This window comes from Primulina huaijiensis, chromosome 17 (genome assembly GCF_012295235.1).
Source record: "Primulina huaijiensis isolate GDHJ02 chromosome 17, ASM1229523v2, whole genome shotgun sequence".
NCBI classification, from domain to species: Eukaryota; Viridiplantae; Streptophyta; class Magnoliopsida; order Lamiales; family Gesneriaceae; genus Primulina; species Primulina huaijiensis.
The window spans coordinates 15,566,228-15,589,218 of record NC_133322.1 but is presented as its reverse complement, the minus strand read 5'-3'; the positions used below and the strand labels follow the sequence as shown (position 1 = coordinate 15,589,218).

The 22,991-nt window shown below is 34.3% G+C and overlaps 2 protein-coding genes across 6 annotated transcripts; one reads left to right on the top strand and one right to left on the bottom strand.

Moving 5' to 3' along the window:
* The first annotated feature begins 3,958 nt into the window (after window positions 1-3,958).
* LOC140962964 (probable serine/threonine-protein kinase PBL17) lies at window positions 3,959-9,527 on the top strand. The gene is made up of 6 exons (XM_073422106.1): window positions 3,959-4,339; window positions 6,171-6,478; window positions 7,368-7,503; window positions 7,956-8,092; window positions 8,284-8,407; window positions 8,758-9,527. Exons 1-6 carry the CDS (start codon window positions 4,267-4,269, stop codon window positions 9,117-9,119), a joined length of 1,140 nt encoding a protein of 379 aa, XP_073278207.1. The 5' UTR covers window positions 3,959-4,266; the 3' UTR covers window positions 9,120-9,527.
* A 481-nt stretch (window positions 9,528-10,008) lies between these two features.
* LOC140962963 (cycloartenol Synthase) lies at window positions 10,009-21,903 on the bottom strand. Of its 5 annotated transcripts, XR_012172639.1 has the most exons (21): window positions 21,790-21,903; window positions 21,089-21,298; window positions 19,172-19,354; window positions 18,705-18,794; window positions 18,386-18,580; window positions 18,195-18,279; window positions 17,207-17,373; window positions 16,800-16,988; window positions 15,646-15,759; window positions 15,141-15,263; window positions 14,910-15,032; window positions 14,731-14,829; window positions 14,142-14,198; window positions 13,623-13,669; window positions 13,181-13,324; window positions 12,797-12,974; window positions 11,702-11,782; window positions 11,090-11,173; window positions 10,468-10,592; window positions 10,246-10,378; window positions 10,009-10,087 (listed from the first exon to the last, which is right to left on the bottom strand). XR_012172639.1 is itself a non-coding variant. In XM_073422102.1 (20 exons), the coding sequence occupies exons 2-19, from the start codon at window positions 21,284-21,286 to the stop codon at window positions 10,479-10,481; spliced, it is 2,271 nt and encodes a 756-aa protein (XP_073278203.1). In that variant the 5' UTR covers window positions 21,287-21,298; window positions 21,790-21,903; the 3' UTR covers window positions 10,009-10,378; window positions 10,468-10,478. The 5 variants fall into 5 exon arrangements, 4 of the variants coding, with proteins under 4 accessions (XP_073278203.1, XP_073278205.1, XP_073278204.1 ...); XM_073422102.1 differs by having other exon boundaries at window positions 10,009-10,378; XM_073422104.1 differs by having other exon boundaries at window positions 10,009-10,378; window positions 21,781-21,881.
* Window positions 21,904-22,991: the final 1,088 nt, after the last annotated feature.

Below are 22,991 nucleotides of genomic sequence, written 5' to 3'. Positions count from 1 at the left end.
ATTTGCTATCCATGTTTAGAACATGCTGAGTCATTAGACTCACTAGGTTTGTATGAGCATGATTTGATGATTTATGGGAGGCGTTAACGATTGAGTGAATCGAGTGCTGCAGTACACACCAGAAAGCCATTTATTTCCGCACTAGCTAGATAGATAAAAGATTTATGCTAATGATTTTATTAGAGATATTTTTATGCTTTATTTTATTGTTAATCAATCTTAGGTCGATTTTGGAGTTTTGGTTAGTTGATGATTTATGATTTTATTTGATGTACTTGAGATTTCATATGTTAATTTATTAGGATTGATGATTATGTTAAGTTATTTTATTTAGTTAGTATTTTCGAGTTTATGATTAGAAAAAAAATCGAGGTCGTTTCAAATAGCTTCTCAGTTTCTATTTTGTCTTTATTATTATTAAGATCGGAAATAAATTTAGAGCAGGTGAATAAATTTATCTCAACAAATATTTTGTTGGGTTAACAATCATGAAATTTTATTCTTGTCAGTTGGGTTGTCAATAAGTCAATCAGAGCGAACTTTATGAAAGTAGATTAACTGAAACTATTCGAATAGATGGCTTATCAAGAAAATTGGTTGGGCTCTACTATATAGTATTTATGATAGGTAAGCTGAAAGATAAATAGACACAAAGTTGTTTTTGGATGTTCGGAGACTTCAATACTCTTACGTCACCCCTTCTTCTTTACAGAATGATTGCACTAAAAGACATTGGTAATTACAAGTAATTTAAAATCACCCACTTCGGTAGGCCTTAAAATTGGCTAACTGAAACTCCTAGTAAAATTTACTCTGAACTAATTTGAGCAGTAAGACTACTTACTCTCAATTAGCAGATTTCACAAGAATATTCTAAGCACAAATTTGATCCTCAAAATTTCAGATAATAACTTATCAACATGTGTAGGATATTCATTTTGGCTCGTAAAAAGCTTCTCTCACAAGATATATTAAACTAATTCAACACGATGAAATAATTAAATGTCTTTAACTACTTATCATAGGTGAGTTGCATACATGATTCGTTGAATATCCTAACTTTCGACCTCTTGGACTATAATTATCAACGTGTATTTAATTTCATATGTCAATGCAAATTCTAAAACCGTTGATTGTGTTACTCATTCATGTTGCAATCTATTCTTTCGACTTCATTTACAAAATAAAATATTATCAAAGTTAGCTAGACATCAATAATCAAGTGAAAAACAATAACACAATCAACCATAATGCAAAAGTCAAACAGTTAATTATATAAAACAAAGTTTTGCGGTATGATCCCCTTATATCTTAACAAATAAAATATTTTAGCTCATAAACAACATATGAAATCTCAAAAAATAGTAAAGCACAAGTTTTTAAGCTAGAAATACTAAAAGAAATGAAGAAGGAAAAGAATGTTGTGCGAAAACCCCGAGTTCTTCACTTGCATCCTTGAATCCGGACATTTTTTTTCTCTTCTTTGTGCTTGGTGGCTACTGATAAAAACTGATATCTCCTTTAATTTTTTGTCCAATAAGGTATTTAACCCTATTAAGCCTCCAAAAATCATTCAAAGTTGAAGAGAATTCAATTATGGAAAATTTTCTTCTTTACTTGCGCTGCGACGGTCTGGGACAGTCAAGAAATCCCACCCTAGCGCGAGCTGTTCTGTCTCCGCACTTCGTCAAGTCCTCGGGAGCATAGGGGCGGTCGAGAAATCCCTCCCTAGCACGAGTTCTGTTGTCTCGTTCTTTCATTCTTCAACCTCTCGCGTTGGGGCGGTCGAGAAATCCTTCCCCAGCAGAATGTCCTCTGTCCCAATGTTAAATTTACCCTTTCTCGTGATGGGACGGTGGGGAATTACTATAAGGCACTCGCATCGTATTATCGTAAATCGTGTTTTGATTATCGATAATTCATGATATTTGTCAAATTATTGGGTATATGAAGTATATAATTGACAATGAAAGTGAGAAAATATGTTATGATAATGAAAGATTGTATTAATAATTAATTAACTCTAATAAAATTGTATTGTAATAACGATTATAAGTTAAAGGCCCCACAACTACCGCCTTAGCGCGAGATTTTCTGTCCTACTTCTTCATTTTCAGATAAATTTCCATCTTTTCCACCCATTTCTTGCACATCCATAAACTCGGTGAGCCGTGACCATATGCCAAAATTAATGACAAAATGAACAAAATGTATACTCAATACACACAAAATTATGCAAACATAGACTCAAACAATGCAATAAAACATGTAAATATGACTCTTATCACACAACACAACGTATCTCACATACTTGATAAGGCGGTTTAGTTGGATGACGATGTAGCTCCTCTGTGCATTGTGCTCGAGCAGTATTCGTATTGTTATCGTACCGTTTATTGTCTCATGTTATCATGTTGTTATTGAGTCATGTTCATGCATTACATATTCCATTTTTTTAATTGTTTATGCATTATTTATTATTAGTTTTGTTGTTTAACTGTTTCATACCAAAATCATGACATAATATTTTTCACTTGGGGAGGGGGGGACTACTGTGGCTGCTGTTGGACGCCAAGGTAGGTCACCCGAGTAGTTTTGCAGCACTAGACGGAGGTTCTGTCCATGGAGCTCGTGAGTTATATAGGATTACTCAGTTGTCAGATGTTAGAGTCTCCCAGTATGTTTATATATTAATTTTCAAGTCCTTATCAGCTTTATGTCGTGTTTTATTTACCGGAGAGATGCCACGTGTATATGTATGCTTATTTGGAGTTGTTATTGTGAGTTTTTGATTTAGTTTATGTTTTTGTGAACCTTATCGACTTTATTTGAACGGCTATTTGTGAATTATTGATTTGTGTCATGTCGACACTTGTGTGTGACTGTTTATGAATACAACAACATCGTCCTTGAGTCATTTTTTATAGGTATTTTAAATTTCTGGTATGTCTTATTTACGGAGAGGTCGTGACATAATTTTTACAGGTCTTGAGGTCCATTTAAGTATTTTAAACAATTTTCCGCTAGAATTTTAAATTAATCAATATTGTTTAATAATTAACTGTAATTATAATAACTGGCGTCACAGATTGAACTAATTCGATAATTTGACTCTCACAAAAAAAAGGTATATAAAGATAGTACAAGATAGAGATGCAAAACAAAATGAAACAAGTTAAATAGAAATATTGATAATCAAGTTCGAGATCGAAAAATAGGTTGAATATTATATACTACTGTTCTGTCTCAAAATCGGTTTGAAATGAAACTCAAGTTGTTTGGACCTTCATTTGAGCACTATCGAACTACCGCTAGAAAGAGCTCAAACTCACATTATGTTCGAGTTATTCGATTCTTGATTTAAGCAATTTCGATCTAAAGCAGTAAAAAAAAATATTAACACTAAAACGCAAGAAAAAGTAGCATTTAGGCAGCAGCTTGGTTGCCAGAGTGTGCAGCGGTAATATCCTATAAGAAAATATATTATTCTTGTTTCGTCTTTGCTAAGTTTTAACCTCCAAAAAATTTCTATCAGGAATTATTTCACGTAATACAATTGGTTGATATGCCATAGCACCACAAAATAGAAGAAAAGTTGGTGGAACAAATATGGTATGGTTTAATTTGGTTCGAAAATTATTAGAATATGTTAAAAGTTCACCTCGAATTCGATAATTTTAAATATAAATAAAATATTTGTCAACTCGTCGATTCGTTTGCAGTTGTTGTAAAAAGGTACTTCATTTTCAAAACTTTAAAAAAAATAGTTAAAATGAACTTGTTGTGAATATAATAAGAATAAAAGTTGAAATACTATTATTTAATTTAGTAAATAAAATTGTGTTTGGTTTACCAAGTGGCAGTAATTTTGTTTTCTTTTGGAATTTTCTGGTAAAAGGAATTTTTAAATCTAGAAAAATAACAAGTATTCAACTATAATAAAAAATAAAACGTTACAATCAAATGACCCCTTCTTTCCCTCCCCTAATAGCGTCCTGTCAGTGTTCACACGCTCTTGTATTCCGTGTCTGGTGTAACCTATGCGACTGTAGGTAATTTCCCGGCGATCCTAATCAGATTCCGGCGGATATTGTCCCCTCTCCGCCAACCCATCGGCTTTTTTCATACCTCAGGTTTACTGGAAGCCTTGCCTTGTTTTGTTGAGGGAAATGGAGTTTATCCAGTGTGTGAAAGTCCAATCTTTTCATTGATTTTTGTGAATCCGTTGAAGTGGGAATGTGAATCTGGTTTAGTTTTGTCGAGAAAATGGGGTCTTGTCTTAGTGTCGAAGAAGAAGTACAGCAGCCAATGGAAAACAAATCTTCTCATCATAAGCCAGGTTTTGTTTTCAGTAATATTTCCTTACGGTGTTTATATATATCGTGCTTCAACTGTTAATATGGGATATTCATGAATCACAATAGATATATCGAGAAATGGACTCGATATAACTGGAACTCTTTGTGTACCACAACTGGACTAATTGACTGGTTGGTACATGGTACTAGTCTGTCTTAGATATCATCCATTGAAAAGTTTTTTGTCGCTTAAATGTTTAGTTAAGTCATTGGATGTACTCGCCAGAAATAAGAAATCATAGGTTTGCTGTGATTAGTGAATTTGCTTTTGGACATTAGTTTGGATTTTGTGTAGGTTTAAACATAGTTGGGAGATTTATATTTGTTAAAGATTCGGACTTGGAACTTAACTCAATCCCAAAAACTAGCTAGGGAGATGATTGTCCAAATTCATATATGCAACTCTACGAACTCTATCCAACCGATGTGGGAAACATCTTAACACACACTCAGAAATGAACTGGAGCGTGGAGACATTAACAGGTGACCCGACTATGGACAGTCCAACACATAACTGTGAGCCTGAGTTTTGATATCATGTTAAGAATAAGACTTGGATGTCACTCAACTCCAAAAGCTAGCTCAAGGAGGAAGATTGTCCAAATCTACATATGCTACTATCAGGAACTCTATCCAACCGATGTTGGACATCTTAACAATGTTCTTTGTTGGTCAGTGACTTCAGGCTTTCAAATAAAATAAAAAATTACATTAGTTGATACGAAAGTTTATTGCAATTAGATTGTAGTTTGGTATATATGTGATTATAACAGTGTTCTAAATGGCGGTCGAAGCGGTCGCCTAGGTGGTGCCTAGGCGGTAGGCGGCTCTCGACCGCACCGCCTATGCATGAGGCGGGTGTTTTAGGTGCTCAAGCTATACGGCGTTGGGGAGACGGTGAGCAGGCGGGCGAGGCGGGCAGTCACGATTTTTAAATTGTATTCAACAATTTTAAAAACCTAGTCAACAATTTTAAAAATCTAGTCAAAGTCAACTAATTTTAAATATCGAAACCCTAACACACCTCATTTTCTTTATTTTATTTTTGGTTTTCAATCTCAACTCTCAAGTCTCAACCACCACACACAGCCCGTCGCCCGCTACCCGTTGCCGCCGATCGCCGCCAACAGTCAGAATATTTAGGTTAGGCATTGCATATTTATTATTTATTATAATTTTTTTATAATATGCAATGCCTAACTTAAATATTCTGTTTAGTCTACTACTTGTTCTAATGATGGATAATTGATTGAAACTTTGAAATTTAAACTTAGTTTTTTGGTAAAAGTAAATATATTACTTTGTTAGCATAATAGCATTAATATTATTACAAAGCTTCTTTGTGTTTAAGCATTATTTAATTGCACATTTTATATAAAAAATGATGACTATTTGTGATTATATTGCATGATTATCTATAAAAAATTATTTTAAAAAATTCAACCACATAGGCGGCCGAGGCGGTAGACCGCCCCGCCACCGCCTCCCGCCATTTACAACCTTGGATTATAAATATATGGCCAATGCAGGTAAACTTCAGTTGGATTTTGATATGCCAGATAGAAAGTTACACTCTAGTTGCATTAATAGACTGTACAAAGGGGTAATTATGTGATATAAAATCATAGAATTCATTCATTTTTCTAAGACTTAGGATTTCGTTAACTATTATCAGGTGTAACTTTATACTTATGCAACAAAATTAACATGCATAATTATTTTGGAATGCTCTGAATCATGGACTCAGTGCAGATACATAGAAAAGAATAGTATCCATTGTCAGTGCTAACCTCTTTTGATAAATATTTGCAGTTATGTGTGCAGAGCCCTCATCTCCAATGAAGATGGGTTTTGTGAGTTCAAACCCGGTTATAGTGATATCCAAAAATGTGAGGGATCTACGTGTAAGTCCTGGGCATGGTGATCTCTACATATTCACCTATGAGGAGATGAAGCTGGCCACCAAGCACTTCCGACCAGATCAGGTTCTCGGTGATGGAGGGTTCGGTATTGTCTACAAAGGAGTTATTGATGAGAACATGAGACCTGGTTACAAGACAACTCGAGTAGCCATCAAAGAGCTTAATCCCGAAGGTCTACAAGGAGATCGAGAGTGGCTGGTAATTTTCTTGATTCCTCAGGCTTTTAAATTCTTGGAACTGAGTTTTTTTCCCTGGGAATGGAGCTACAGTATAAAGAAGTGATAAAAGGCAGAGAGTTAACTAGCATGACTTTCTGAATATATCTGTAGAGTGGATAAATCCATTGTGACAAGAATTTCATTTGTCAGATGGAGAAGGTATTGACCAAATAAGGTCAGGGTTATTACATAGTACTCTGAATAATATGGTCCTTTTGCGTTAAGATTATAGAGTGAAAGCAAACTTTGTTTATTCTACTTACGGTAAAAATAATGCCTCGCTGCTGGTAGCATCTTAGTAGGAGAGAATTTCTCAAGTTCTCACCATATAACTTCTGCCCCTCGAAATTTCCATATAATATTTGTTATTTAAGCACACTTTTTTCAAATACTCCCTTTACATCTTTCATGTTATCACTTCCTTCTATCCAATATGTCTCTATTCAGCTGATATTTCCTACATTCTGTTTCTACTCTCTTGACTTCTGTTACTAAACCACTTGTTGAACTCTTGAAAGCTGGCGCATAAATTATTTTTTTAAAATTTCTAACACATCCCTTCACTTTTTTCGCTTTGGAGACTATATATCTCCATATTTAATATCTCAAGGCGTCCATCCATGCGTCTGTTGGTAGGGTGCCGGATCCGACGATCCGTTCAGGTGTCTGTTGGTAGGGTATCGGACAACGAAAACGCTGAAAGAAACAGTAGGACCAACTCACTGAAATATTAAGGGGATTGCTTTTGGGTCTCGAATTTATGACTTCCTACATTTGATACCATTTTAGTAACTTCTTGGCTCTAATGCAAAGGTCAAATATGCAGAAATTGTTGTCAATTAACTCACCGATGTGGTTTTCACTTGCAGGCGGAGGTAAATTACTTGGGGCAGCTTCGACACCCTCATCTGGTGAAACTCATTGGCTACTGCTGCGAGGGTGACCATAGATTGCTGGTTTATGAATATATGGCTTCTGGGAGCTTGGAGAAACACCTCTTTTTCAGTGAGTACAGTTGGATTTCTCCATGCACTATTGGTAGATGATGGTTAAGTGGTTTTCATGTGAATGTAAACTATCATCCTTTTATTTACTTAGTCTGATATTTTGGTTTAATAACTACTCAAACATTGCTTACTGAGTTTAGAACCGATCAATAGCTATATGAAAATAACTTTATCTATTCAAGAATTTGAGTTTCTGTTTGTTCAAGATGACACCAACAATCATTAGTAATTTATCCCGTATGCTGCCTAACATTGATTAGTGACACTCAGAACCAATAAAAATGCATATGAAAGGAACATTAGCACAAATATTCCAAAAATTTTGGATTTTGAATTCTACTTGGTCAGTATGATGCTGAAAATGAATTATATTAGTCCAATGTGTTACCGATGAAAACAAGACATTTTCGACATACCCTTTTCACAGTTGTATTCTTTTTTCGCTTGTAGGAGTACGTGCTGCTTTAACTTGGCAGAAAAGATTGAAGATTGCTTTGGATACCGCAAAAGGGCTTGCTTTTCTTCATGGTGTGGATAAACCAATCATATACCGCGATTTTAAGACGTCAAATATTTTGTTAGATGCGGTAAGTCAAGCCTCCTCCTCTTCGTAGATTCAACAAGCATATTTAGCGATTTTGTTACACAATAAAAAAGAGATGTCCCATTGAAAGAAAAGGAGAGCATGAGAATTCTATCCTTTTGAAGTTACTTTGTTTTTGTCGAATTTCATTTTAAGTTGTCCATATATACCGTAATTTGTGCAGAATTCCTGCAGGATTTTAATGCAAAGCTTTCTGATTTCGGACTGGCTAGAGTTGGTCCAACGGGAGATCAAACTCATGTATCAACTCGAGTTATGGGTACTTATGGTTACGCCGCTCCTGAGTACATAATGACCGGTGAGTCTTTCTTTAATAAACAAAACCACTTTGAACCTCTAGGCAAATTATGTGAAAAAAATGATATAGGATCAAGAATTGATAATTGAAAAAGGTCGATTTTCTGAATTTCTAATGTGATATTGTTACCTTATCTTCATTGTGGAATGCTTGATTCATTCTGTATGCGCATTCTTTATAAAATCAATTTAGTTTGTTTTATGCATCATCTGGAAACTTTTCTACCAATCACTCTTGAACAGTCCTTTATTTTGTTGGCATTTTTCGACTTTAAATAACACAAATGACTGAACATTGAACAGCTGCAGTGTTATCTAACGTCTTCTAACCAGTTTTACATGATTGGTCAGGACATTTGACGGCAAGAAGCGATGTGTATGGCTTTGGTGTCGTTTTACTTGAGATGCTCATCGGAAGACAAGCCATGGATAAGAGCAGGCCTAGCCAAGAACACAATCTAGTTGAGTGGGTCCGCCCAATCCTTAACCACAACAAGAAGCTTTTGAGAATAGTGGATCCAAGAATGGAAGGACAATACTCCACCAAAATTCTTATGAAGGTGGCAAATGTTGTATATCAATGTATAAGCCAAAATCCAAAAGGTAGACCTGCAATGAGTCAAGTAGTTGAGATACTAGAACCCCTTGTAATGCAAGAAGTGAACAGGGAGGAGACAACGCCACAGAGCGGAAGTAGCAGTGTAACACGATGAAGTTCCAAAAAGTTGACCCAAACTCCAAAGACACTCTACAGAAAATGAGAATGGATAGTAACTTAGTGGAAGTAGCAAAAGTGAGCCTCCAAAGAAAAATGATCTTTATAGTTCTTTTGAAGAGTGAAGACTTGTGTTTTAACTATCCTTTACTAGTGTTCCATTCGATTGGATTCCTTTGCTGTAGAAATAATAAAGGAAGAACTGCAATCATGTCGAGGAACTTCAGATGATTGGAGATTTCCTTGTATAGAAATAGAATATCGGACATGGGAAACGTTTACCGAAACCAATTCCTAGAACATTCTTGGTTTTCTATAATGTTTATTAACGAGTGTTATGCATGATCTGATGCGAATTCAAGGGTTAGCTTAAAATGTCATGAAAGAGGGCAGTGTTAAATATTCGGATACATTCGAAGGTAAAATTGATCTATGCTACAGGGAGAAGTTCGTTTTTCTATATAATGTAAATGATTGGAGATATAAATACGCGTCAATTCTAAACCAAGTACGTGTGATAGATTCCTCTTTATCACGACTGGTTTTGAAGAAAGAAAGCACCAGGCTTAGAACGGCCCGCTTTGGATCTAGCAGTCTTAGGTTCGAATCCATAGTTGGGCTTGTTTAGATGTGTAAGGTTAAGGCAAAGTAGAAATCTTTACTCCCCGGCTCAGGGTAGCACGACCTTTTCATGGATCAAAATTGGATTCTTACATTATGGAGGATTCTGTTCCTAACAATTCCAGCCTGGTTCAGTTATGATTCCATCGGATTTGAATTGAAGGATATTTCAACGGTGAATAAAAGATGATAAAATGTAGCGTAAATCATGGAACTAATTAAATTTAATTACCATACACAATGGATCCAAAAACTGATTGGTCTGAATCCAAAGATCATGTCTCGTTCTTTAGAAAATAATCAAATTCCGCACCTTTCATCCAGGAGCACCATATCCATAAATTCCTTCAAGAAATGACAAATTAATTTCTTGAAAACGCATGGCTAGCTTCTTCCAAGTATATCTCGAACATCAAATAAAGAAAGAAGGTTGCCTTTTGATCCGGAGAGAACAAGCATTCTCACATGTTATAGCTTAAATTCCACCGACTATAAAAACCAACCTTTTAAAAATCTGGAATAGAGGAATGATCCGTAGTTCTTGTTCTGTCATATTAATTTTCAATGTCGAATAATCTTAGGAAGCCAATGGAACCTTCACATATCCATCGAACATGACAGAAAGAAGAACACAAGCTGTGAAGCATCCGAATATACCAGAAAACCAATATCAGAACAAAGAGCAGTAACAATTAACAGATAAAAAAACCAACTTCAAGATTCACCTGCATTAGATTCACTGGGGTAGTAAAACGTGGCAGCGATATTCTCCAAGAGCCCAGATTGGGAAAATATTCCTGTATGCAGCATACGTGATCATACAATTTTTATTGAAAACCCCCGTGATCTCCTGGAAGAAAAGATGTTACGCAATGAGAAATATTAGGAAATGATAATTTATCGAGTAAATTATTGACATAATTTACACATTCTGTGTGCGCTTAGGGTGAACCAGATACGTGATCACACAATCTCTTCGACAAGAGTAGACAGGAGAGTAAAACTTCAGATTGTAAAATGCAAGTCTTGTCGTATTTCACAAGAAGGTTGCTTTTTATGCCTTCAGAAATCACGAATCAGCTGTTTGGTGATAGGGTACCAAACATCAATCGCCAAAATATAGATTCAAAAAGAAATGTTTTTTTTCCTCACATTTTTTCATCAGAAAATAGCTTCAAACTGAAGTACAGAAATGGGGGGAAACTGTGAGATACAGCTTTGTTGAACACTTACTTTTTTAAAGACCATACCCGTAATATCGTGAACTTTCATTAATAATCAAAATTTTCAGGCATGATACATAATTGAAAATAAATCAAGTCACAACTATTAAGCTAAAGTTAGTACTTCTTGTGGGAAATCTCCGTCTTCACATTGAGAATTTATAAGGACTTTGGCTGCACGGTGCAGTGGAGAGGGATCTCGCTCAGCCTGAAAGTGAGCAACATGATGAAGAATTAATAGATTTGTATTTAACTAAATAAAAAGAAGACTTGTGTTTATTTTTTTCGAGCAATAAAGAAAATTAATTAGTATTTAAGTAAATCAAAAGACGTGTTTATTTCTTTCTAGCAGTAATAAAGAAATTTAATTAATGTTTAAATTCTGTTGAGGGAAGTCAATTTATACACAACTATTTATGTTTTAATTTTTCAAATATTTCCAGTAAATGCATTAATTTAGCCTCAAGTTATATCAGAATTTTTCTCTCCATATGTTGATTAAAGCTCGGTTTACTTTGCTGAGAGATATCAGCTCAGGCCTTCTTTTTACATATTTCACCGTACGGGTTCATGCCAAAACCTCCCAGGCACATCTAGGCTTTACGAAAAAAGTGATCTAGCAAATCATTTTCATTCTGAAGATGAAACTGACATCAAAGGGGAGAACACATTAAAAAAGACCAGGGAGAACACATTAAAAAAGACCACTGTATCGTCGTTGCTGGACATTGTTTACCTGCCCAGCATGAATAAGAGCCATCAAAGCCCATCCTGTGCTTACTACATGAGACCTGTTGCCCTCAAGATTTGAATACACCTGTACAGAAAACAATTTCTATTAGTCTCAGCTCTTTGATTTCGAGCTAAAGTAATATCTGGAATGTTTAGCAACTCAGCAAAATTTGATATTATTTCAGTACGCTTGCAGCATATGTGTCAGTTTTAATCTCCATTTTCTTGCTGAAGTAAAAAACGACGAGTTATTAATTACCATTTCAGAGCGAGAGTTCACATCTTATTTGTTCTACGTCCTTTGTTGTCCCATCACATCTCAGTTATATAAACTATTTCAGAGTTCACATCTTATTTCTTCTTTTATTATTTCATTTTTACTTAAAAATTGGATCAGTAATTAACTTGGTATACTGGATATAAATGGGATTCTACAACTATGAACATAGTTGGTAATATTGTCCAGATTTTGGCATTTGAGCCCGAATCCTTACATTTTCTCTTGTTAACATGCATTCTAATGAAGACAAAGCAACAATACTTATATTTTCTTGTCTCTTCCCGATTTTAGCTGAAGGACTCGATAAATATGCGCAATAAGCAAGTTTCAATTGGATAATCTGTTTAGGCAGAGCAACAAAGTATGCAGGCTAAGGTAAACAATTACATCATAATCTTTCAACTCATTGGTTGAAAAATGCTAAAAAACCAGCTAATTCTCCAGAACTTTCTCAACAAATTATCATCAAAGCCAGGTCTTCCCAATTCAGTGTTCAAATTTTTAACATTATTTAGTGCAGCCAATGTGTTGCCCATTTCTCTGTATATGATCATATGCATTATTTTAAACATGGTAGAGAAATTAATAGACAGAATGACCACAATCTTCCATAAATTATCAATTTAGTTCCATTTCTGTTTCCCTGAAGTATTCAAGGTTCCCTTGGCTAGACACAAATTAAACTCATACCGACTATTACAGATGAGATTCGACCTAAATAGAATTCAAGGAACACAATCAACAAAAGAAAAGTTCTCGGACATCACAAGAAGCCATAAAGGAAAGAAATAGAACAAACAGATCATAAAAATTTCCAACCTTGTCTTGACATGACAGATAACTCTCTCCCCAACCACCCGAAGGAAGCTCTTTAGACAACATAAAATCACAAGCCTTACGAACGGCAGAGCAATTGTTGAAGTTTCGCCCCGCCATCACCAAGCCTTTTACTCCAAACCACGTTCCATAATTGAAGCAAACTCCCCAAGAGCCATACCTATAAAAAAAACTCATACATTAAAAAATATCAAATCAGAACACAGCATTATATTTAAATAACACTCATATTTATAGCTATATCTAACAATAAGCGCAAAAACTATGGCATCGTGGTAAGGGAGTACACAATTACATGTGTTACCAAGTTTGATCCATTATTAAACAATCCATTGGAAGAGAAGTGCGATATAAGGATAAACTAACCAGGAGCCATCTGATTCCTGAATCTTTTCAATGAATTTAGCACCTTTTTCAATAGAACGTTCCACTTCTTCTTTTCGGCGTCCAGGGTATAACTGCTTAAACGCTGTTAATGCTTGAATAGCAGCTGAGGTGCATTCGACGTAGCTAGAAAGTCATTGAAGTAAAAATGTATTAAAACATTTCCAGAAAGTAATGTCTGCAATTAAAACTTTGGAAAAACATCCCAGATTGTATTAATGCATCAAAAATTGTCCTAGTGTAGCTCCTCTTATTATATTTCATCAGGATACCATGTAACAAATACTGGAATATTTAAAACCTTGAGCAGGACAAACTGTAACCCACTTTTGGATGGTTTCAACAACACAAAGGGTTTAAAACAAACTTACGATGAAAGTGATGCATGAAGAGAATGATAAATTAAAAAGCGCAGATATCTTACGGATAGTCAATGACAATGTCACCAAATGTTTCAGCAGGGTTGAGTAGCTGAGAGAATAACATAAAAGTTAATAATAGAACACTCAAGTGCAGATATCTTACGGATAGTCAATGACAGTGTCACCAAAAATGTTTCCACAGGGTTGAGTAGCTGAGAGAATAACATAAAAGTTAATAATAGAACACTCAATGTGCCACGTGATTGTTTCAGACAGCGACTATGACTATTTACTAAATCATAGACAAAAAAATGTGAAAGCTTGTTTCTAAAATGAGGCTGTAGAATCAGACACCTGTATTAGCCCAAAAATGCGTATATAATTAATCTGCCAGATCACGACAAAGCATGTACAGAAAATTAGCTGCATCCCATTTACAGTAAAAAATGTTAAAACATTAGAATCAATTAAACCATATTAGATTTCAGGAAACACATCCCCTAAAACAAACCAAAATATGGATGATGAAAGAAAAGTATGTGTAACAAATAAATACATTTCGTATACAGGGAATTAATTACCTCCAACCAACTGTAGGATCTCGTGAGTTCATAGGTAGCAAAGCCGCCATCATCATTCTGCAAAGAATGTCAGGAAACACTTTCTTTGGATTCCATAAAATTCTAGAAGGGATGGAGTGCAAAATATCATGACGGTAAATTACTAATCTCTGTGATCCAGAATAAATCATCTCAACATCAATTGGAAAAAAATTAATACATAGTTGTTCCATGATTGACTAAAGTTTTACTTTAAAAGGAGTTTTCTGGATGTTTTATGGTTCTACAACAAAAGTTCTGCTACTGTAAAAGTTCTTACAAATTCCACTTTTTCCCTAATAATTATATTCATATGTCAACCACACAAAATAGTGGTCTTAATTGCTAAAACTTACTCCAAAGCCAAGAAAGGACTCAGTATAGTCAAGTATCCAAAGTGCACGTTTTTACAAAGAAATGAATCGATTTAAGCATTTTCTTTGGCATAATCCCATATTTGTGTTCAAGATTAATATATTATATCGTCTCCAACGTTTTCAGATCAAGTTAAGTAGCATTGCTTGCCATTGAAGCTATGAAATGTAAGATCAAATCACAAATTTGTAAGTACCTGCAAGGAAAGAATAACATTCACAGCATCACACAACCGCTTTACTTCTATTGGTTCTCCAACAAGTTCTGCTGGTAATTTTGACAGCAACAAAGCTGCCTAAACCAACATGTACAGGTTACCAGGAGGACTTTACCATGGAATAAATATACTTTCTTCAGGTTAGGAAAAGTTCTTACTTTCAGCCCCTCGGCAGTGCAATCCGAAATAGGCCAACCATGGTCGGCAGTTGAAAATGGCCAAGCACCTTTGGAGATGTGACGATACCAAAAATTTAGATTTCCAGGGCAGTCATCCAATACCTTAAAACAAAGGGATGAAAACCTTTTAAAATTAAAAAGCAAAATCAGAAGTCAGAGTAACAAGAAAATATCACCATTCAAGACATCCTCACAAAACATAAAGTAGACCTGTGAATTCTTTATGTATGCATGAGCCTTATTCAAAGTTGGGCCAAATTCTTCACTGAGCTTTGTTGAAGCTATGGCTTGAACAGCGAAAGCCGTGTCCCATAACTGGCTTCCATTATAACCCTGCAAAAATATATTTTCCTAAGAATATTATTTCTGCTACGGTCATTTAGTCAAAACTTCACTCTGACTATCATCAAATGTCAACCACAATTACTTAATTGTTGAGTTGAAATAGTATGCATTCTAGATTTTAAATCTGCCAACTTCTGCCTCAAATAGGTACATAACTATTTGTCATGGGCATCGAGGAGTTGTATCTAAGCAGGAATGAAAAACTATTTGTAAGGAAGCAGAGCAAGATATTTAATAAATGCGATATTCAAGAGCTACATTTAGCGAAGAGCTGGCCAGAAGAAATGGACTCCTACAATCTACAACAGATCTTAGTGACACATTGAACATTATTGCCCAGGTAGAAGATAATATTGTTCCAATAATTGACCTGCATCTTCATGCCATCTTCAGCCAACCATAGGTAATCATGGATTCTGGGAAGATGCAACTTGAAAGCTTCTGAATTTGGATCTTCCACCCAACAGCAAAGCATATTTAACACCTGCAAAGTTCGTTATTGGAAAACCACAAAAGAAAGAGGTTATATTTGTTGGCAATGGTAAATTTGGCTTTCACATCAAATCAGAGAGAAATATTTAGACGTGACTTGAAGAACTTCTAGTTACACACATAATGAACATCAATCATTAATCGTTCTCCAAGCTTTAGTTCCAAACTAATAGAAGCCAAATATGAAAAATAATGAGGTTATATGGGCCTACATCTCATTTCCAGGCCCTTCGCAAGGAGACATGCAAAAGTCGCATATCAAATTCAAATACAATATCATTGAAATTTATAACAATAGTGCTCCCTTATTTTAAATTTATAACAGTAGTATTCTCAGCAAGAAACCATCCTTTTATTGTTTCTGCTAACACTGGTAAAAATCTTATTCTCCCTCACTTTTTGAAAGTAATGTCAAATTCATCTCTAACATTTCAAATTACTTCAATTTCATCCCTCATCATTTTTCTGGTGGCCTAGTTGTCCTTTTGAGTTGTTTTACTTAAATAATTATTCGGTTTATTAATATAAAATTAATTTAAATATATAATTTTACAAAATTAAATATTATTCTCGCAAACTCAAGTATTTATTTTTTGTCAATATAAGTTTGTACCCACATATAATTACAAAAAATACTTGAGTTTGCAAGAATAAAATTTAATTTTATAAAATAAATATTTAAATTAATTTATATAAATAATTGGCCATCAAAAAAGTGAGGAGGAATGATATTGAAATAATTTGAAAGGTCGGGGATGAATTTTACATTGCTTTCAAACGTGGACATGAATATGAAATTTACCCCATACATCTATTTTTTACATTTAAATGATTAATTTAGACAATTACAATCCAAATATAAACGCATAATAACTATAATACTCTTTGATTTTTCTTTAAGTATGCCAGTATCATTGAATTACTCCATTTTGATATGGTACCTTGAAATAAGTTATTAAAAAATATCCAATCCAGTAGGAACTCAAGTTTCAACAAAATACAAATTACTGGCAGAAAATGTCTCAAGAATACCTTGTTTACAGGGCCTATGCAAATGTAACGGGTGTTTTCATCTTCATAATGTATGTGCTCCATAACTGTGTGAAGAGCCTTATCTCTTAACTTCTTCCCAGGCCATCGTGTCAAAACAGGCTCAACAGCCTTATCAAGAGAAGCCCAAAGTACATCCTGTAACAGAGGGTGTGGATAGTACAGATCCTCCTGCAGAGATGTCACAACATGAGAGATTGTCTAGAGTAATTCACGGAATACTATCAGTGAAAAATCAGGCAGTTGTTGCATCAGTCATGATAAAACTTTGTAAAATTGATTCCCGTCACTTGCAAACCTCTTTAGGAACTCTGCTTGTAATTCCCATGACCAGCTATCACACTTATCATCTATGTTTAGAAGAAATTAATAACTCTCTTTTTACATACCTTTGCACATTCATTCCGTGATCTATTCCAATCTATTTTATGATACGGAACTGTATAGAGCTCCTTCCTCAATGACAGAACAGTTGGTGAAATTGAGCCAACAAACCTTTTCCCATACAAGTATGACATGGGGAGGTAAACCATTCGACAATGACACCACATCCGCCCTGCAACATAAATGGGTGAAAGCGCTTATTTCATCTTCAAAAATTCCAAAAAAAAGGAAATAAGGTAGAATCATTTGACTGGTTTCAATAGGCTTCTTTTGTGAAGAGAATGCTTTGATGAATACATCCCATAACCTGTTGTTGATAGATTAATTAAATTATCATAATTCGTTTTTCAGAAAACACACACAAGGATTTCTTGAATATTTTGTCCGTAGTCTGTACTCACGTCCAGTACGTCTCAAACTCATGGATAACCATGAGAAAGCAGCAATTTTACCACTTGAGCTAGTTGGTGGGTCACATGACAAGGGATAGTGTTTATCAAATGCTTTTCTTAAAAATTAGATGTCAAGAGACGTGACAAGCTGATGCCAAAAAGATATCATCAAATCCTTCACGATGATAATAAAAATCTCAAAATCACAGTATGCCAAACAATTAATTAGAATACCTCTCCATTTCAGAATCTCAGTATGCGAAATGATATATAAAGATAGTGTCTGTTTATAAATTGCATTACATAAACATCATCACACCAATGAGTGTGAAATTTACTCCAACTGGTTATTCATATTTTAGGAGCATATAAATTCAAAACTCGGTTTAATTACTGTATTGACTCAACAATGTGGAGGTCAGATTAAAGACAGAGATCAAGCATTCTAGGTCACAGAAGCACACCATGATATACTAATGTGTGAAGAGAAAAAAATCATTAGATTCTTTTTTAAGTAAACAAATCTATAGATTAATTTTATCAACACTTGCAAACAAAAAGAAAGGGAGGGGGTTGAAATACATATACAAAGAAATATTACCCGGATGGAATGGAAGAATGTAGGGAAGAAGCCATATCTCAGGTGGCAAAGGATTGTTCCCAGCCCACTCAAAAACTCCAAGCAACTAGTATCATTACAACAAAAAAGAAAAGAGAATCAGAAGTTGCCACGCACAGAGTCCAATTGAATTCAAATCTTATAAACCAGTGGGTGAAGGATGCATTCTGAACTGAGAGCCACATTTTTCCCCATGATGTTATTGCTGTGGCACCACCATGATCTAAAATCCACATTCGTGCATTTTCCATTGCTCCATCTCCATCATTTGCTCCTTCCCCAAGTAACCTTAATGTCACATAGCTCAAGACTGAACCAAACATGGTGCTTGGACCCTCAATATGCAAACCCCATCCACCATCCCTGTTCTGTTGCATCGTATAAATGGGAGTTAGCATGTGCCATCCCTCATGTATTGGAGATAACTAAAGCAGAAGGTGACCTCTAGACAAGTAAAGGCATGGAAAAACTGAATGCTAACTACAGACTCACCTGATGATTGTAAAGATAGCGACACATTTCACGTGTATGCTCTTTTGACAATATAGCATTCAATGCCCCAGTAATGGATAATACAATAACCTGTTGATTCAACACACTAAATATTGAAAAATGCAAAACAGATAGGAGCGAAGCAATTATTGATTGGTGACAGGTGCCAGACATTTTGGACAGTAAACTCAATTTCTTTTACCTTCTGGCTTGTAAACAACTGCTTTAAATCTTAAAGTTTCATCCAAATCTTAAATTTCATCAACAGAAAAAATCTTTATTACGCTTTGAATTCAAATGAGATTAAGTAGTCAACAAAAATAATCAACGAGAGCATTAAAAAAATTATTTACATTTTAAGTTTGGGATAAATCTTCAAGAGCATTGATATTGTGCTACTTTCTCTCTTCCTTTTTCGAAATCATCAATATAGAACATAAGAAAGTGTCGGGAAAAAATCAACACACCAAGCCAGGCATTAGAAACATTGGGGCCCCATAATCTCCTGGCCAATGACCATCAAGAGCCTGCAGAGTTGAATGGAAATTTATGGCCCTCCTCAATGTATTGGCTACCTTGTCTTCTGAAATATCTTCAACGTCCTCAATTTTTTCTCGGGGCAATTGTATAGGGCTGGAGTTCTTGGCAAACTAAATCCAAAATGAAATGAAAACTGAAAGTCACTCGATGTTATAAGCATCTTAAAGTTTTGATAAACCTTGTATTTGGCAATCCATCGTTGGAATAACAAATCAAACATCATCGACACTTCAGAAATTGAAAAGTCACACAAAATACATAATGGTCCTCTACAGTGTTTTTTCGCCAAAAGTGTTTTATAATCTTGCAAACGATTTTTCTAATTCTGACGGAGAAAACTATAGTCAAATTGGAATAGAAAAGTAATACCAAGATGCATTAGATTAGCCACTTGAAATCCTCAGAGGACTGTCATTTAGAATAGAATGACTTTGCATTAAGTATTGCCTGAACTTCATCTCCAATTTTATGCTTGAAAAAAAATCAGTCACGGTTCTAAAAATACATAGTTAAATGCTGGTGGCTTGACCAGGGTACACCTAAAAAATAGTTTTTTAATATATATATCCAGGAAATTTTACATGTGTTTTTTAACATATGGGAAGTGTATTATCCACAGGATAGGTTCAAACAAAACTCAACCTTCATCGCCATTTCAAAAAATAAATACAATTATGCCTTAAGCGATCAAATTAAATAAAGTCAATTGACATGTTATTCTTACATAGAGGACCAATAGACAATTAAATGAAGCATCATTCTCTTATTATACTTCTACATTGTAATGAATGATGCCAAGCAATCCACATCTAAACCAAAACATCAAAGGCCAATACATTATATCATTCCAAATAAGACTTGCAGAAAATCTCCAATTCTTCACCTTTCAAAAAAGGTACCCTATTTTCAGAAAACTATCACTTTCTAATGGTGTAGAGGTTCCATTAATTTTTGAAAATATCTACTCCAGATAGTTGAATAAATCCACTCACACAGTATTGATACATCCTTCTGTCTGTTCGCCATTAAATAGCTTGCACCACTATACTGAATCAAGAGTTTTGAATTTGATCGGTAGATTAGACAAAAAGTGAACTTTCTGTGAACATGCATTGGATAAGGAATTGTTCATGAAAGACATACAAAGGTTAAATATGGCATTCTGCGATGAATACAGCAGAAGAGTGAGAAGCTCCAACTAACTTTGGGCTTGTGAATACCACTGGAATATAATGCAAATTTGTTAACCATATTCCTTTGCTTTTAGTGGGTTTTGAGGTGTATAATATGTTCCAAAATTATAGTCTTGTTCCAAAGAAAAGAGATTTCTCCAAGTGGATACAAGACCTGTCACTCCTCCCCAATACTGCACAAAAAGAAAGATATATTATAGATCTTATTTAATGGATCATATTTCCTTCTGATCTTGCTGATGCCAAATAATTTCACTAGAAGAAAGAAACACTACAAACTAAAAATTCGACTGCATGGGTATTGATGCCACATGATCCTAAATCCCGATAAAACTTCATCCACCTTATTAAGCCACTTACAGTCAATTGAACTGTTATCAACCTTTTTAGAGAAATATTCAGCCACCCAGAAAGTAAGAAGCTGATGCATTGAATAACTAATTACCACAAAGTTATCTGTTCACAAGTTGGTGATTTCCAATTCATAAAGGCAAAGTCACTGCGAAACACCAAAAAGATATCCTAACGAGAAAAGGCCGTTATCTTTGGTTTCCACATCTCTTGACACAAATAATAGCGTCAAACAGGAAAACAACTGACAGCAATATCAAACATTTAAACAAAGATAACTATATTAGTGCCTCACTGAACCTGATATCTCATTAGAAGATCAGAGGAATGCTTCTTTTCAAAGCGATGGTTATGAAATTGCGCTCGAAGCGTCTCAATCTCCACCAACTCTTCAGGAGACCCAAGACTTGGATCAAACTCCCACACTTGGCGGCCAACATGTCCATTTACAGACCGCAACCAGGGGTTTGATCCCTCCCCAATTTTAAGCTTCCACATTTCAACTTTTACCTGTCAGATATGATGACTCTTCTCTCAGATTCTTGCATATGCATTTCAAATTGCAACCCAAACACAATATGAAACAGAACATAAGGCAACATTATGCAATAATAACCAAAAAAGTAAAGATCGTCAAATGATGCAATTCACATTAGGAATCACAACGATAAACTAAAAATCAAAGCCAGAGATAAAATGAAAACTTTGACTAGTATAAGCACACAACAAATTCTTTGCTCCGCCAACTGCATCGTTAACAATCTCCCGAATTTTTCCTTTCACAAGACAAAAAATCAAACAATATAATAAGCTCAGAGGTCCGATCAACAGCTTGTTATATCAGGCACCACACAAATTCTGAAAAAAATAAAAATAAAGAAAGAAAAAAAAAATCCAAAGCCAAATAATCACAATCATGAAGAATGATGCAAAATTCACACTCCGCAAATGTTCTGAGAACAGAATATCAACACATTTGAATCTAAACATACAAGATGAACCTTAAAAATTGGGAATGGAGGAAGAATTGTAGGCAAGCTGCTTCTGATTTCCTATATGATGCAGCTGCTGTTGTATGCAAGCTGGCTGGCTGGCTGAGGTGATCTCTTCTGGTCGTTGGAAATGAGGGGACAAAAGGGTCAAATTGGTCATTTCTTTTTATCAAATTTGTTATTTAGAAATCATCCGAATAAAAAAATTATAATAATTTTAGAGTAATTTTTATACTAAGTTTTATATTGAAGTTTGGTTTTATCATATTAAAATTTTTCAAAAAATATAATTTGAGAAAAAAAATTGATATATATTAATAATAAATTGAAATCTCTATTAGTATGTCTGACAACATTTCTTTTATCAAATTTGTTATTTTGGAATTTGTAGAAATTATCCAAATAAAAAAATATAATAATTTTAGAGTAATTTTTATGCTAAGTTTTATATTTGAAGTTGTTTTTATCATTTAAAATTTTCAAATAATATAATTTGAGAAAAAAAATTGATATATATATAAATAATAAATTAAAATCTCTATGGCGTGTATATGACAACAATATCTTAAAATTGAGAGGAAATCAAATTTGAATCCAATTATAACAAACCCTCCATAAAAAAATATCTATTACACACTATTTTTTAACAAGTGATATTCGATGCAATTAAGAAGTATAACATATAGGTCGTGCTGATCTATTTCTTCGAGATGGTTCGACTTGTTGCATATTTGTAGTAAAAATTAATACTAATGATATAAAAGTAATATTTTTCACTCAAGTCATCATATATTATACAAGAGTAGATCTCTTGTGAGACGGTGTCACGAATTTTTATCTGTGAGACTGGTCAACCCTACCGATATTCACAATAAAAAGTAATACTCTTAACATAAAAAGTAATACTTTTTCATGGATGACCTAAATAAGACATCCGTCTTACAAAATACGACCCGTGAGACCGTCTCACACAAGTTTTTGCCATTATACAATATATAATGATAACATTATATATTGTATATATTAATAATAAATTGAAATCTCTATTAGTGTGTCTGACAACATTTCTTTTATCAAATTTGTTATTTTGCAATTTGTGAAATCATACAAATATTAAAAATATAATAATTTTAGAGTAATTTTTATGCTAAGTTTTATATTTGAAGTTGTTTTATCAGTTAAAATTTTCGAAAAATATAATTTGAGAAAAA